The sequence below is a fragment of the Echiichthys vipera genome (genome assembly GCF_963691815.1).
Source record: "Echiichthys vipera genome assembly, chromosome: 17".
NCBI lineage: Eukaryota > Metazoa > Chordata > Actinopteri > Perciformes > Trachinidae > Echiichthys > Echiichthys vipera.
In genome coordinates this window covers 22,356,855-22,375,038 of record NC_139842.1, presented here as the reverse complement: position 1 = coordinate 22,375,038, position 18,184 = coordinate 22,356,855, and the positions used below count along the sequence as shown (strand labels likewise).

Genomic DNA, 18,184 nt, shown 5'->3' with positions numbered 1-18,184 from the left:
TGTCAGATGTGGAATTATAAGAGATGTACGATAAAGAATATGCCCGCGGCTGCCAATTCCCCAGTCAGCGTAAAGTTCCGTACGCCACTGTACGCACGCTCATATCTGACTGTATTCAACCTCCATTCAAAAAAAAAATTCAGCTTTTATTTAATTTTTCTTTATTTTTAATTTTCCTCTTCGATCGTGTTCTGAAACATTATAAGAGAGAGAGAGAGAGAGAGAGAGAGAGAGAGAGAGAGAGAGAGAGAGAGAGAGAGAGAGAGAGAGAGAGGGGGGGGGGAGGGAGGGGGGGGGGTTTCTTCAGCCAATCAGAGATATCCTAGTCTGCATCCGTACTGCTCCTTTAAGACTTGTCCTCCCCAATATCTTTTTTTTTCTTTTTTTTTCTCTCAGCCTCATACAAGGAGCTCTTTAAGCCCCAAAACCGACACACAGAGCAGGCATTCATACTGGGCAGCGCGAGCGAGGGGGCTCGGGAACGAGCGTCACTTTGGAAACTCGGGAACTCACGGATTCTCGTGCTAAACCGGCGACCTCCTTTCTCATTACTGAAGTAAGGTGCTTAGCATTTCCAACTCTTTCCTCTCTGCTGCTGCTGGCTGCTTTCACTCTGCGATTTGATTATTTCTTCTCCTCGGGATCGTAGAGAAGAACCCCGACTCACATTACAGATGTAATCTTATTATCAAATAACAGTGTCATGATAATTATTTTTAATTGTGAGCTCTGGGTTTAGATAGTCCAGATAGGACTGAGGATTTGTTCTTCTGAGCAGAACAGTGTTTTACCTTCAGCTCCAGAAACAGTGTGGTTTAAACTTTTAGACACTTTTTGACATGGGTTATTGTCATAAACATAACAATCCATGTCACTGTGACTCTTTTAATGGTTTTGTGTCAGTACAACAAGTGCTGCTGTTTTGAATTGATTTCATTTTATACATCATTTGCTTGGACAGTCTTTCTTGACAGAATCTAAAATTCAAGCTTTTCCTGTTCGACTAACTGAGACAGGAACATCTTTCATACTGAGAAAACCCGATTGTTCAAACAGTTAACTAAAGAAGGGAAAAGTGTTTAGAAGTTGAAAGACACTATGAATCAATTGTAAACGGACAACGGACAAAGTATCTCAGACATGGACTTCAGCAGTCGAAACTATTTGTTTATATAGTGTTCAGACACTAGCCTATATATGTTCGATTATAGCATCCTGTGATGTTTTTGCAGTATTCACTGTTGTTTCGGAGCTGTGTGGACTAAATGTCACGGCTGTTGTAAAACTAATTGAAAGAAAAACAAAAAAAAAACAAACAAGCAAATTAAGGCCAACTCACTGACAAGTGGAGCGGCGATAATGAGTTCACATAGCCTGAATTCATTACGCACAGCAAATGTGCTGAGTGATGTTAATTAATAACAAACACGATTTGAGGGTTGTGTTGAAAATAATTTAAATACTACATATTATCAGATAATAAATCACGTGACAGATTATGGACATGTCCAGCGGAGATGCGACTCTGCTGAGTTCATCATTCGCTTATCTGCTAAAGAAATAACGTATAATGAGTGCAGTCAGGGGGTCAGGGAATTATAAGCAGTAGGTTAACTCAGTCAGTTCATTCTTGACCACTGCGCTTTCCTTTCTTGCATCAGAGTAGCATTATAAGCAACCAGCGCGTCGCGCAAACATATGCAACTAGTGCGCAATGAGGCGTTGGGTGCTTTACGCACGGTGTTTACGCACGGTGTCTCTGCAGCAAGGATGCTTTTACGCCGTGATGACTGTCTGTGCAGACCAGGTGGCAGGCGGATATCGTAATTAATGCGCCTCGGACAGATGGTGGAGCTTTACTTGCACCTCTGCTGGAAATGGATCCCATCCCTCACATTCACACCGATGTTAATTAAAAGCTAGTTTTTGGGAACACATCAAACTTGTATTAAGAGCCACGCGACACGTGATCTGTAATTTAACCCTTCATATATTAAAAAGGGCCTGCTTAGTGTACGTGTCACTTAGGCTCAACGTTAAAATAATAGTGAAGCTTTTCCTCATATATAAAGATGAGGCAGCCTTAGTTTTAAGCGGGTACATCCCCCCACTTAACTCACACATGAACACACAGACTGTTAAACTGACAGGTTATTTCATAATGTCTCTGGGCGTGAGCGAGGTCGCTAATTTTCCTGCAACATGATACCGGAGTAGAAAACAACCAAGCGGGTTGTGTGGTGCTGGTTCACGGGAAGTTCGCTGATTTTAGGACGTAAAGTTGGAGGCAGGGTGTTGATTTAATGGACAAAACAAGGACACATTTTGCTCCCGCCGATAGACCTGGCCCTGTTTGACAAACACACTGTGTCTAATTCACACACGCGTACTGACGCGCATGCACACGGGGTTTATATTTCCAGCGCCAGGCCGTGTTTATCCAAGAACTGCAGACTATAAATCCAAGGTCTGTGCTGCTGCGGCCTCATATCATTCCAAGACTTTCTCTCCGGGGACCTTGGAATAACTGCTAAACCTTAAACAGTAGCTTAAGATGGGAGGGGGGGTACTTTGCAGGAGCTGGACCTCTAAACCTACGTCCTTATTTCACGACTGAACTGTATCCACTTTAAAGCAGATGCATAAAGCAAAGAAAGCCCCTCCATGACTTCCACTTTGATAATACCGATTATTAAGTTCCATAAAGGTCTCTTTTCACATAGATTTGAACGAATAAAGTCCCTTTTATGCCTTCAATACTCATGACATTTCAAGAAACCACCTGAGGCTCATATCTGGATGAGTCCATGAGTGTTGCTGATAGTGAAGTGAAAGGTGGAGGTAATATTGGGGCATGGCCCACAAAAGGACTATTTTATTGAGAACATTGGGATGGGACGACCCCTTTAAGGGCCAGTCTCGTGTTTTATTACTGTGACGGGGAGAAATAAATTGTGCAAAATGAAGTCCAAACGTTTCCCACAGTGACATCTCCACTTGGCGTTCAACACGAACACAGCACCTCCAACCTCTAATACAGTCAATAGGCTTGCAGGTGTTGGTGAAGTTTACGCATTGTCACTCCACCTCTGGCTCTGCTTAACCGACGCTCCTCATCATTCTGCTCTTTCAGGTCCAGGTCCTGGATTTCAACCGCGGGGCAAACGGAGGAGAGAGTGCAGGGGAAGTCAGGAGGGAAGTGAGACCGGGTGAGTTTGGTGCGGATAGCTGTGCTTTAGCAGGTAAACTGGGGTCCAAGGTGCGCACTGAGCCGCCTATGATACCAACAACACGGATGGAAAGAACTTTAATGTGGAACCCTCACAGAGTTTTGCAACGGAGGCTGAGAGTAGAGACAGACTGGCAGTTCATATTATAACTTGAAGGAGGCCAGAGGGACAGACCAGACAAAAGTCAGCCGACACCCCGTACGTCACTGTAGGGATAAACAGCAACAGAGACCCGACAGGTAGAGCTGAGCAATTTAGGAATAGAACCTTGCGTCCTCTGCGCGCCTGGAGGCTTGTGTGTGTAGAAAGATGTCCAGAGAGGAGCAGAGCTTGTCGGAGGTGGAGCTCAGCTCCGGGATGTCGGACGACAGTCGCTCCCTGTCACCGGGTAATTCCTCCGGTGCGGTCGGCGGGGGGGACTCGCCTCTCCACGGGCAGCAGCAGCCGCAGCTGGCGGGTCTGGACGACTCTGCGGCAGGCTGCTCCTCCATCAAATCCGACGATGAGGACGACCGCTTCCCCGCAGGAATCCGTGATGCGGTGAGCCAGGTGCTCAACTGCTACGACTGGACCCTCGTGCCCATGCCCGTGCGCGTGAACACCGGAAGCAAGAACAAGCCGCACGTGAAGAGGCCCATGAACGCCTTCATGGTGTGGGCGCAGGCGGCGAGGAGGAAACTGGCCGACCAACACCCGCACCTGCACAACGCGGAGCTCAGCAAGACCCTGGGGAAGCTCTGGAGGTGAGGAGGCCACTTCATGTGGATAGTTGAGCGCTGATAGTCAAACCACTGTAATGATCACATGATGCTCACACAGACGAGTAGGATGCAGGGTTCAGTTAGGAATGGGGCTCGAGATGCTTTCAGTAAAAGAAGCTACAACCTACTGCACTTTGGCTTTATTCTAACAACTGTTGAGGGAAGATTATCAGCTTTCAAGATTTTTCTGAAACATTCCTGACAGGGCAGGGTTTATATTTAGTTTGGGAGTTAAGGGGGTGGCTCCAGATTAGGAAAGCACAAAGGTCAGTGTTATGGTCAAGCCCGAGTTTTCCAGAATAAATGCAAGTGGGAAAAGAAATGTTTTACTTGTTCTGAATGTTTCATTAGTAAACACAAACACATAAACACAAAATTGGGAAAAAATCAGCATCATCTCAATCAGCTGATCACTCAGCCTGTGCGTAAACTCCCCCTATTTGTTTCTCCATTTCCCATCCCTCTTCCATGAGTTTTACTTCAGGCCAACTTGAATAAGTATGCTCAGATTCTGACATTAAGAAACAAGAGTGCTGCAGGATGTTTAGATTTTACAGATAGAACACATATCCACTCCTCTTCTTTATTATGTTCTGTCTAGTTTTTTTCTAATTTTAGGATAATTATGCAACAAGAGTGTACCTTTTCCCCCAGACCACTTAACCATTGTTTATGTTCTTATGAACAAAGACATAACTGAGATTTTGTACAAGGGAAAATGCAGCAAGACAACATTCCCTCATATGGCATTATATTTCTAGCTAAATATATTTGCCGTAATTGAGTTGGTTTGTATATGACCATGATTTTTAGGAGACATAGTTGCACTCAACATTACCACACTGTATCACTGGACTTTTTCCACACAGCTCACCAGTTGAGAAGTATTTGTATGTGTTTACTGTCAGCGTGCCACAGTCACATGTTCCTGATTCCAGACTAATTTCATACCCTGCCTTGTAGCTGGAGTAAATAGCTCCTGAGGGACTCAGGGGGTGCTTTCCTAACTTTTCAGCTCATATCTGAAGTACAGGTTTTCAGCCCTCAAATTGAAAATGTATTGCCAGATTTTCTATGTCATTTAAAGTTTTGAAGATTTTAATCTTTTACTGTATCTAATTAAATGCTTGAGCGTCAGAGTGGTTGTCAACACCGATGCGTCTTGATCACAGAATCCCTGCAGCTCTTTCAGATTAATCTTTGTTCAGAGCAGTCATTCAGTGTCTATTCACTTACTATTTTTCCGACAAGACGTTTAGAAGGGTTGAATTCATTAACCTTGTGAGGACTGAACTTTAATTAGATAAAGACTTGACCTTGGGCTCGGGCATGATTGGTTAACTGGCTCAGAAACACGATGAACAGGGAGGCTGAGGAAGGTCGGGGGTTTCTCATGCCATTCCTGCCAGCAGCAGTAATAAGGAGCTCAGTCTCATGTTTGCAGACAGGACGCATCTTTGGCCTGCATGATTTCATTACTGTCCAGCAGTCAAAAGCCCCTGGCAGGCGTGACATTAGACGCAGCTGTGCAGATGTGGTGATTGAAGCGTAATGTATTAATATGCACTGAAAATTGATAAAACATATTACTGGAAAGTATGTTGGTGAGCATATTGTGAAAGATCATTTTAAGCCATATATTGTGTGTAGATATTATTTTATGCCTGTTAATCCTGGATCCTCCAAAATATAGTATTCAGGTTACCATTAACATATGCTCTAAATGTTATCATTTCCTCATACCAAAAGAAATGTTACTGGCATTTCTACACTTTTGCATGATCTTGTAAATATATGACAACAGTGTGGCATAATTCTTATTGAGTGTGCTGAGACTTTTATTCTCTTAATCATATCTTAAACAAACCTATCCACCAATACCTCTACTTTTCCTCCAAGGCTTCTTAATGAGAGCGACAAGCGACCCTTCATCGAGGAGGCAGAGAGGCTGCGGAAGCAGCACAAGAAAGACTATCCTGATTACAAATACCAGCCACGACGCCGCAAAAGTGGAAAGCCTGGTTCTGGATCAGGAAGTGAGGCCGATGGCCATTCGGAGGGTGAGGTCAGCCACAGCCAACCCCACTACAAGGGCCTCCAACTGGATGTGGCCCTCAGCAGGGCAGCCGGGTCCCCTCTGGCAGATGGGCACCACCCTCATGCTGCAGGTGGGCTGCAGGCTCCCTGCTACTACCTCACTAATACAGTGCCAGTCACACTGTTAGATTGATCTTGATACAACTGGACAGTGTGGCACACAGATACATGATTGTTTGAGTCTGTCAAAAAAATCTACTAACTACATGTTTGCACGTGTCTTTACAGGTCACAGTCCTCCCACACCTCCCACCACTCCCAAGACCGAGCCCCAGTCTGGGAAGGCGGGGGATGGAAAGCGGGAAGGTGCTGGTAATGGGGGCTCCCGTGGTGCAATGGGAACAGAGGGAAGCTCAGGTGCTCCGGGATCTGGTAAACCTCACATCGACTTTGGTAATGTGGACATTGGTGAGATGAGCCATGAGGTTATGGCCAACATGGAACCTTTTGATGTCAATGAGTTTGACCAATACCTTCCCCCCAATGGACACCCAGGGGTTGGGCAGGGTGCTGGGGCCACAGCAGCTGCAACTGCTGCAACAGCTGCTCCGGCCTCTCCGTACACCTACGGCATCTCCTCAGCTCTGGCAGCAGCCAGTGGACACTCAGCAGCCTGGCTCTCCAAGCAGCAGCCGCTGCAACATCACGGCCCCCCTCTGGGCTCAGACCCGTCCAAGGCCCAGATCAAGAGTGAGGCCGGGGGTACCGGGGTTCACTTCACAGAGGCGGCCTCTGTAGGTTCTCATGTCACCTATACCCCCCTCAGCCTTCCTCACTACAGTTCTGCCTTCCCTTCACTGGCCTCTAGGGCTCAGTTTGCTGAATACGCTGACCACCAGGCCTCAGGGTCATACTACACCCACTCTAACCAGGCCTCGGGGTTGTACTCTGCCTTCTCTTACATGGGGCCCTCCCAGAGGCCCCTGTACACTGCCATCACTGACCCAGCCAGTGTACCGCAGTCACACAGCCCCACTCACTGGGAACAGCCCATCTACACCACACTGTCGCGGCCATGACAGATAACGAGACCAGAGGGCAGTGGTGCAGGTTCAGCCCCCATGTCCGACCCAAGGAGCAGCAGCAGCGGCCCCAACAGCAGCAGTGTTGGTGGTATCGGTGATGAAAGTGGTCTGGGCTGGGGGGATTGGGCAGGCACTGGGGGAGTTGGCAGGGGAGGCACCTCATTCTGCCCAGATGCAGAAATGCTGTCACAGCCCACGGATGAGCATGGAGCATGGTGCTTTTTAAGCGCGGTTGATTATTTGGCGCACTCAGTGTAGTAGTCAGAGAATGTATTTCTTCACACCATCGCAGAGTTCCAGGTTAGATTCACAGCAGCCAAGCCTCTGGCGCTCCAAACAACACAATTGGCAGTGTTCATAAGGGGTAAAGGATCATGTCCCTGTCGGCTTTGTGTATCAGAAGAGGCATCTTTTAGTCTACGCCCCTCTCCCTAAAGCCACAAGGGGTCAGTAGCAACAGAGACCATGGTACACACTGAGAATTAGCAAGACTTCGATCTGTATTGTGAAGGGTGTGACTGAGATGGAGCCAAATTCATTCTATATGAAATGTTTTTTCTTGTACCAGTGCCAAACTATTTGGCTGTGGCCTACTCACTTCTCAGGCAAGATTGACCTTTTATTACACAGATGATAGTTTTGTATTGCTTTTGGAAATCAACACAACACAAACTGATATCATTCTGTTGGTTTCTGAGGCACATCTGTCCCTATTTAATTCAAATTATTGTGCTGTGTTCACTTAAAATGCCTTTTGTACACACAATGGATGTGCATGGAAGCAAAATGCCATAAAAGTATGTTGAGGTTTTGTTAAGTGAAATGTATATTTAGTCGAAGAAAACCTTGTATGATGACTATTATCAGGATAGTTTCTACAATGTACTTGAAATTAAAAATGTATGCTTATTGATGCATATAGATTTGAGATATTTTTAAACACGACCAAAGTTTTGAGACCAAAACTTATCGAAAAGAAACTGATTTTACAGACGTTTCTCCCAACGTGACACTCAAAACTACCTTACATTTAGTGTCTAATTAGTACTCTTTTAGCTGTCAACATTTTTCCAATGTGTTCTATTCGAAATGACTTCAAAACATATCGGTGTCAAAAGATACTTTTGCCTTTTTTCACAATGACACTGATGGGTGTGATGATTTTCATTAAGTATTTGACGCATTCATGACAAACATTCATGATGGAAGACAATTCTATTTATACTCGCATAAACCATTTGACCATGGTCGCAATGTGTCACTAAATACATGTTAGACGCCTTTTCCTTGTTTTAACAGTTGACTGTATTAATATCGTTCAATGCTTTTTGCCATTATTATCTCCACTGAAAATCTGCACCACTGCCTCTTCTTTCCCATTGTGTGTCATTCAAAATATGTAAATAGAACAATATTCAATGTGAAATGTCAGATCTTTTAATTGTAGTTCTGTTACTTAAAAAAAGAAGCATACAGAGAAAAAGTTGCCAGAGATTGAGCAAGTAAAGCTTCCAAGAGATGAGTTTTAACACAGCCTAATATTAAATAGAAATGTGTCTTAATAATACCTGCTACTTGTACATGAAACAGAAGTATTTTATCTAAAATCACGTTTGTCTTTGCCATTTTTTCAGTTAATAATAATTCAGTTAATCTGTTATTTCATGTTGTGTTCATCTCTCTTTGATGTCTATAATTTACTGTTTCCACAAGTCATTGTTTTGATGTATATCACTCAAATATCCTTTATCACTACTGCACACAGATATGAACCATATGCATGCAGCACTGCTTGTTTGAATTCACTGTCTTACACAGCTTAAAGCCCATTTGTATTTATCCATTTACCTCCAGCGCATGAGGTACGGTTCATTTGACATCCTTGTTGCTATGTGAAATATGTTGCTATCAATTTGACTTTTCTTATTTATATTTGTTTTTTGTTTGTGAGCACCGGTAATTGTTTCACTCCATTGTGAGGACAACTTTTGACTGCTGCTGCCATTTTAGTATTTCATATTTTCCATGCTTGTATAACTGTTGCCAGCACAGCACGGCAACACGACTTCTAAATAACAGCAGGAAGAGGCGAAAGCCTGAACATGTGATGATGACTAATGACCTTTTACGCTCACTTGAAATAAAGCTTATTTCTGCTTTGATACAAGTCCGGCTCTTGAGACTTTTTCTTGTTTTGTTTTTTTTTACAATGGAACAAGTAACAGAAAAAATAAATAACACATCGCACTCATCAACAATTTGTCCCAGATTATAAAGATGTTCCTATTGTTATTAAGTTGATAAAAAAAAATGATCTTCATGGCATTTAGTGACTCAACCACTGCTCACTCTCCCGACATAATCTGTCCACCTAATGGATAATTGACTTTAGCTGGCTGGTACTCACAGCTACAACACTCTGCAGCATCAGCAGAGGTAGAGTGAACATTAGTGATGTGCAGGCAGTGAATGGGACTGTGGGGATGGTGCGTTAACAACAGTAGCAGTCATCACATATACACTCACTTACTGCATGTTAGAGCCATTTACTGCAACTGAAATTTTCCAATGTGAACTAATCCAGTCCGCCGTGAGGGTATGATTGGTTATGCATGCCTATATGCATAGTTCAAGTTTGTTATAGTGTGCATGTGTGTTTCTCTGTGTGTTGCGGGTTAAGCCTGACTCCTAATTCCCTCTCTTTAATCGGCTGTGTGATACTTTGTAAAGACAAAGAGGGCCATTGAAGGGGAGCGAGGGGAGGAGGGAAACAGGGCAATGAGGGAGCCTTACCCATAACTGCCTGGCCTGTAGCTTCACCGGAATACAAAGGGACTCTCATACTCTCTTTGCACATAGACCCTGCAACCCCCACTACCCACTCTCCTCCTCTCATCCCCCATACTCACTCCATCCACTGAAAAAAATGCTCTTTTCATGTCAGAGCTGTAATGGGATTAAAACATTCCGAAAGTTAAGAGAGTTATCCCAGAAAGGAGACGCAGGTAGAGTTTGGTCAAGTGAGTTTTGAGCAACAAACTGTCAAAGCAGGTGTCAGAAAGGAGCAGTAGACCCAGGGACAGACAGTCAATGGGAGATCAGAAGCATTCTTGGTTAGATGGAAGGGCTTTTGTTTCCCCAGTCATGCTGATACATTAAAGGTTTGGTCAAATCCAACTGAGGTACTGCAGATGTGATCTCATTCTGTTAAGCAGTATAGGTTTGATTTCCCTCAAAGATCAGAGAGTGATCATGAGAAGTACATGGAACTAGGGCCGGGACAGATGGCCCAAATCTTCTATCCTGATTGGTCGTTTCATATTTGGATGATATGTATACCTATGTAGCATGTTATCTGGTCATTATAAGAAGTCTATATGTCAAATAATCAATTTTAAAATACTTCTGTTGGTTTACAAAGCACTGAATGGTTTAGGACGAAAATACATTTCATATCCTCTGCTCAGCTACGAACCATCCAGACCTCTCAGATCCTCTGCTCTTTGTCCCCAGAGTCAGAACTAAACATGGGACAGGTCTGCTCCGTGTCCCCAGAGTCAGGACTAAACATGAGACAGGTCTGCTCTGTGTCCCCAGAGTCAGGACTAAACATTGGACAGGTCTGCTCTGTTTCCCCAGAGTCAGAACTAAACATGGGACAAGTCTGATCCGTGTCCCCAGAGTCAGGACTAATCATGGGACAGGTCTGCTCTGTGTCCCCAGAGTCAGGACTAACATGGGACAGGTCTGCTCTGTGTCCCCAGAGTCAGGAATAAACATGGGACAGGTCTTCTCTGTGTCCCCAGAGTCAGGAGTAAACATGGGACAGGTCTGCTCTGTGTCCCCGGAGTCAGGACTAAACATGGGACAGGTCTGCTCTGTGTCCCCAGAGTCAGGACTAAACATGGGAAAGGTCTGCTCTGTGTCCCCAGAGTCAGGACTAAACATGGGACAGGTCTGCTCTGTGTCCCCAGAGTCAGGACTAAACATGGGACAGGTCTGCTCTGTGTCCCCAGAGTCAGGACTAAACATGGGACAGGTCTGCTCTGTGTCCCCAGAGTCAGGACTAAACATGGGACAGGTCTTCTCTGTGTCCCCAGAGTCAGGACTAAACATGGGACCGGTCTTCTCTGTGTCCCCAGAGTCAGGACTAAACCTCGAGAGGCAGCATTCCACGTTCAGAAGACTTTTCTGTTTGCTGCTGCTTTTCAGTAAACTGCACTGTAACTTCTGTAACTGTAATAATATTTGGGTTTTAAATCTTTATACAGTTGTGACCGAAATTATTAGCCCCCAGGAATTATGGAACATTTTCCTAAAATTCTTCCCAATGTTTGCACCATTGATAAAACTTGATATAATCAAGCATTCACCTGCGCTTTTTAGAAGCTATTGGCACATTTTGGAATAACATTTCAGACTTACTTTATATCAAATGTAGACAAAATTGGGTTGTCAAAAATATTAGCCCCCATTATGGGGTGGTCATGAGCGAAAGAACGAGGTCGAAGGTACAAGCGGCCGAAATAGGTTTTCTCAGGAGGGGGGCTGGAGTCTCCCTTAGAGATAGGGTGAGAAGTTCAGCCATCCGTGAGGAACTCGGAGTAGAGCCTCTGCTCCTTTGCGTTGAAAGGAGCCAGTTGAGGTGGTTCAGGATCATCTAGTAAGGATGCCCCCTGGACGCCTCCCTATGGAGGTGTTCCAGGCACGTCCAGCTGGGAGGAGGCCTTGGGGAAGACCCAGGACCAGGTGGAGAGATTAGATCTCCACACTGGCCTGGGAACGCCTCAGGATCCCCCAGTTAGAGCTGGTTAATGTGGCCCGGGAAAGGGAAGTTTGGGGTCCCCTGCTAAAGCTGCTGCCCCCGCAACCCGACCCCGGATAAGAGGCTGAAGATGAGAAGAGATGAGATGAGATAATGGGGTGGTCAATATTATTTTCCCCCAAGTGAATTCTTGCCTTCAAAACACATCTAATTAATCAGCTCCACCACACCTGTGCAGTCAATTGGCTTCCTAACAACACCTGAACATTCAATCAGCATAAAAGGACTCCAAAGAACAGGGTACTTGAACACATTTTTGCGACTACTCACAATGCCAAAGACAAAGGAAATCAGTCTTGAGCTCAGAAAGAAGATAGTCGAGGCATGTGATAAGGGGGAAAGCTATACGGCCATTTTAAAGCGCTTTCCAGTGTCTAGAACCACTGTACGTTGCATCATCTCCAAGTACAAGGAGACAAACTCTGTAGGAAACAAACCTGGGCGTGGACGTATGCGCAAGATTTCAAGAACTCTGGAGAGAAAAAATTGTCAGAGATGTCAGCAAGAATCTCTGGGCTATCTGCCAAGAAGATTGTTGCTGAAATGACCTCTTCTGGAGTTGATGTTTCAAGGAGCCCATTTGTGAGGGCTCTCCATCGTGGTGGACTTGGTGTGGTGAACCCCTTTATTTAAAGAACGGCACAACAAAGCCAGTCTGAGGTTTGCCTGTGAACATTTGAAAGGTAAAGATGAGTTTTGTAAGTCTGTGCTTTGGTCTGATGAGACTAAACTGGAATTGTTTGGGCACATGGATGTTGCTTATGTTTGGCGAAGAAAGGGAGAGGCCTTCAACCCCAAGAACACAGTTCCCACAGATGAACATGGTGGTGGGAGCATCATGCTGTGGGGCTGTTTTGCAGCCTCAGGCACAGGGAGCCTTGTTCGGGTGCATGGCATCATGAAAAAAAGAAAATGATGTTGACATTTTGAGGGATAATATGCAGAAATCTGCTCATAGTCTATCCTTAGGTCGTTGCTGGGTCTTCCAACAGTTCCTGGTGAAATGTTAAAGTGCTTTCTTATTTAGTAGTTTTTGTGCCTTCGAAAGTATGGACACACTCCTGGCCAGCTTACTTTTTAAGAGTCATAATAATGTCATTGATAATCACTCCCAGCACTTTGTTCTCACTAACCCTTTCAATATTCACTGCATTAACTTGAATGTTAATACTCTTGTTGCAGCCTTTTCCCTCCATACAGCATGTATTTAGTTTTATTTAGATTTAGTGAAGCTGTTCTATCCATCTATGGTGCCACCAGACTTCATTAACAAAAGCAGTCGTTTCCTCTTGCAGAACAAAGGAGTTGCTGGTCTTCAGCTGCCTCAATACGTTTAGTTAGTTTGAAATATTGTGTTACTTTGGTGAATCCAAACTAACCCTTTAAAACACCAAGTCACACAATAACACAGAATAACTAACCTGCCGAGGCAACGGAAGACCAGAAACTCCCATCTCTGTCTGGTGGCTTTGAAGAGAGTATATATGGATGTAGCAGCTTCAGTTCCCCATCATAAAGGACCGTCTAGTGTAAAGTGGTGACACGAATCCAAATATAGCAAACAACTGGACAGAAATTGAGCCTCTACGCCTGTCCTCCTGCCTGCTTCTCCAAACTGGGGGTGTACCGACCTCCATCTACTGTAGGTAATACACTGACTATGGATAAGTACCTCATACAACCCCACTTCAAAAAATCTGTACTATCCTGTCTACATTTCTGCTTTTCCATTTTTCTAATGCAGCTTTCTTTTGTGTAGCAAAAGTTAGGATGTTGCCATGCCACATGAAACCATTTCAAAGCATTAGGGTTGAAGATAGACAGCCGTAGCTGAAAGACAGCTACACTGGTAACACCAGTCATGTTCAATATCAGTATGTGTCTGCTTGAAAATTAGCATCTTTATAAGTGAGGTTTCTTGAAGATGTCTGGTACATCCGTCACATCAATCACCAAAATGGCACTCCAGTTGAATACTAGTGAATTATCGTCCAGCCCGACATGGGACTGATGCAAAAGTGTTGCTGTGTAAGCACCAAACTGGGAAAACATGAAGAGACACTTGGCTGAAGGAAGCTGTGAGATATGCATCGATTAGGGAGAAAAAAAGAGAACCAACCTATGCGTTAAAATACACAACGTAGTTTGGTGAAGTGGGCCACTTTGGATCTGAGCTGAGATGTGAAGCAGAATAGAAAAAAGTTAGAATCATGACGCATCACTTGTTAAAAAGAGGATCTGTAAAATTAAAACAACACACATGATCGGAAGAATTCACCTAAGACACTATCCGAATTAACATAATCCACCATCCCCTGATTCAATACTCCAGTCTACAGATCCTGTATATAAATGCTAGGAACGACACACACAAGTGAAAGACAACAAACAGCTGGAAAAACACAGATCAGACTCCAGCAGTATAGTTAAAGAGTTATAAGAGAACCACAAAGAAAGACATGCTGTGTGGGACGCATCGACAGAACAGAGAAATAAGTACATACAAGATAAGAAAACAAGCAAATGAAGAGGAAGGGAGAGGAACACTGAGCAAAAATAACAAGTCACAAGATATTAGTCGGACCATAAGTGGGTGAGGACGACCTGACGGTGGCCTCACTGTGGTTGGTGCTGGTGAGTGTCACATGGGCTGCCCCTCCACCCCTATGAAAGGAGTGCAGCGTCACCCTCAGGCACTGTCTCCTCCAATCAAAAGACTCACAGATTCAAGTCGTTTTTTAGAAATCAACAGCATGACTGTGGCGGCACACAATTACAGACACCAGTACAAACTGGATTCTCCCTGATAACGATGATACACCTCTTGGCTTCACTTTCACCACTGAAAACCATGCTACTTCGTCAGTGTGTATCTTGGCTGTTTTGTTCCCAAACTGCATTTTTATCACATGCACATTGCGCACCCCCTGGACGTATAAACCGTCCATCCATCTACCAGAGGCTGGAGTCTCAACATGCAGCTTCTTCGGCAACAAAGCTGTTAATCCTCTCATTCTAGAAAACCATCAGCCCCCTCTATCTTCCTTCATGCACTGTCCCTCTTTCTGCCTGGGCAACAACCCATTTTCACTAAACAATACTGCGACTGTCAAGCTGCTCTGTGCGTGTGTGCGTGTGTGTTTGTCTGGGTGAAGAGGGGGGAGACACAGAGAGCTTCATGACAGTTACAACACCTCTTTGGCACAGCTCCAAGACATTAGACCAGGTGACAATCTGTGAATCCATGCTAGTTATCAAAAACAGGGAGGAGAAATAACACATGTATAAACAGCTGTTTGATAAAGCTCATGAGGTTCAGCTTTTGTTGAAACTGTCAGGAGTAAGTATTCAACTGGAGTGCCATTTTGGAACAGTATTTGATGTGACGGATGTACCAGACATCTTCAAGAAACCTCACTTATAAAGATGCTGATTTTCAAGCAGACACATACTGATATTGAACATGACTGGTGTTACCAGTGTAGCTGTCTTTCAGCTACGGCTGTCTATCTTCAACCCTAATGCTTTGAAATGGTTTCATGTGGCGTGGCAACATCCCAACTTTTGCTACACAAAAGAAAGCTGCATTAGAAAAATGGAAAAGCAGAAATGTAAACAGGATAGTACAGATTTTTTGAAGTGGGGTTGTATGAGGTACTTATCCATAGTCAGTGTATTACCTACAGTAGATGGAGGTCGGTACGCCCCTAGTTTGGAGAAGCAGGCAGGAGGACAGGCGTAGAGGTTCAATTTCTGTCCAGTTATTTGCTATATTTGGATTTGTGTCACCACTTTACACTAGACGGTCCTTTATGATGTGGAACTGAAGCCGTTACATCCATATATACTCTCTTCAAGAAACCTCACTTATAAAGATGCTGATTTTCAAGCAGACACATACTGATATTGAACATGAGGGGGTTACCAGTGTAGCTGTCTTTCAGCTACGGCTGTCTATCTTCAACCCTAATGCTTTGAAATGGTTTCATGTGGCGTGGCAACATCCCAACTTTTGCTACACAAAAGAAAGCTGCATTCGAAAAATGGAAAAGCAGAAATGTAGACAGGATAGTACAGATTTTTTGAAGTGGGGTTGTATGAAGTACTTATCCATAGTCAGTGTATTACCTACAGTAGATGGAGGTCGGTACGCCCCTAGTTTGGAGAAGCAGGCAGGAGGACAGGCGTAGAGGTTCAATTTCTGTCCAGTTGTTTGCTATATTTGGATTCGTGTCACCACTTTACACTAGACGGTCCTTTATGATGTGGAACTGAAGCCGTTACATCCATATATACTCTCCTCAAAGCCACCAGACAGAGATGGGAGTTTCTGGTCTTCCGTTGCCTCGGCAGGTTAGTTATTCTGTGTTATTGTGTGACTTGGTGTTTTAAAGGGTTAGTTTGGATTCACCAAAGTGACACAATATTTCAAACTAACTAAACGTATCGAGGCAGCTGAAGACCAGCAACTCCTTTGTTCTGCAAGATGAAATGACTGTTTTTGTTATTGAAGTCTGGTGGCACCATAGATGGATAGAACAGCTTCACTCCCCCGTTGGAAAGGGCTGTCTGATGGCGTGGTGAAATGGTAGGATTATACTAAATATATTGTATACTTGTACTGATACTATAACCTATCACTAAATCTAAATAAAACTAAATACATGCTGTATGGGGGAAAAGGCTGCAACAAGAGTATTAACATTCAAGTTAATGCAGTGCAGTGAATATTGAAAGGGTTAGTGAGAACCCTGTGCTGGGAGTGATTATCGATGACATGTTAAATTGGAAGCCATAGATGACTCTTAAAAAGTAAGCTGGCCAGGAGTGTGTCCAGACTTTGGACGGCACAAAAACTAATAAATAAGAAAGAACTCCATCTGTTGTATTGTGTACTAGTCTCTCTACACCTGTGCAGAGGTGTGGGGACACACTGGAAACACACACCCCCTGCTAATACTCCAAAAAAAGAGCTTTGATAATACTACATCATGCCAACTATAGGGCACATACAAATCAATGAATTATCAAATCAAAAATACTCAAATGATATGATTTAATTCACTGTCGCTCAGTACAGTCGATGTATAAGGCTGCCAACAAAAGCCTCCCTCACAACCTGCAAATACAATTCCTAGACAGAGAGGAGGGCCACAATCGGAGAGGGAACATAATTTTCAGGCAGAGAAAGGAACAAACTACATTAAAATCCTTTACCATGTCAGTAACAGTGGAATGATCTAGATGCAGAAGTAAAAAAATCAGCAAAACTTAGTGTCTTATGTAAATATGACTTTTAATTGTTAGAGAATGACCGAGGATGAGGGCTGATAAAGGTCAAAGGCAGGAGTCAGCAGACACTGTGCCAAAAAACAAAAACCACTTGTACCCAAACAATAGCCGACACAGAAAAGCACAGGAGGGAAATGTTAGCTTGTGCGTAAGCAGGATGTTTTGTTTTTATTTTATTTTCAATATAACGTGTAACAACAATGTGCAGATATGGACACTTGTGCAGACACACCTGTAGTCTGTTTGACTGTCTAAAGCTAGACTGCAGCTCTGATTACTACCTGCTGTTGAAACATGTTATGTCACTGTCATAATAAAAATAGTATGATGGAGATAATGTTTTCTGTGTGTAACGGGGCGGGACTAGATAAGCTTTTGCTTCTCCTGCTTTCCCTTTCAGCCATGTGAATTGTATGATTTAAACTAAAGTAATGTGTGATGATGATTGATCTGACATGCCAGAAATAAACAAATACTGATTTTTTTTTTTAGGTGGCTAAAATACGTTTTACTGCCGCCTCCGTCCACAGCTGTACATTGCTTAGCTTTGTGTTTGTAACCTTGTCTGCTCCAAACTGTAGATGTACCAACCTCCATCTACTTTAGGTAATACATTGACTATGGATCAGTACCTCATACAACCACACTTTTAAAAATCCAACTGGTACCTTTAGGTGAATATTTAGGCAATACCACTTAAAACTAAAGCTGTACCAACACCTAAATATACTTAAGCAGTATGACGCACTGTAGTTTCAGGGCAACTGAATAAATCTCTCACGGTTCCTTAAGTGAACCGGGACTTCCCACTTGCTTGGGTCTAAGTGGCTCATTAATGGTACAGTTGAATCCCTGTGACACAGACCTGAACTCATGGTATAACGTCAAAACATCTCTTGTAGTTCTTAGTGTTATTATACAGGTTATGAATGACACATTGTCTTTTATACAAAA

General features: G+C 43.8%; 1 protein-coding gene across 2 annotated transcripts; it reads left to right on the top strand.

Annotated features, from left to right (window-relative positions):
- Positions 1-452: 452 nt before the first annotated feature.
- On the top strand, positions 453-9,234 carry sox10 (SRY-box transcription factor 10). 2 transcript variants are annotated; one of them, XM_083931525.1, is made up of 4 exons: positions 453-556; positions 3,134-3,973; positions 5,891-6,159; positions 6,317-9,234. In XM_083931525.1, the coding sequence occupies exons 2-4, from the start codon at positions 3,540-3,542 to the stop codon at positions 7,105-7,107; spliced, it is 1,494 nt and encodes a 497-aa protein (XP_083787651.1). In that variant the 5' UTR covers positions 453-556; positions 3,134-3,539; the 3' UTR covers positions 7,108-9,234. The 2 variants fall into 2 exon arrangements, with proteins under 2 accessions (XP_083787651.1, XP_083787652.1); XM_083931526.1 differs by having other exon boundaries at positions 531-561.
- The last annotated feature ends 8,950 nt before the right edge of the window (positions 9,235-18,184 follow it).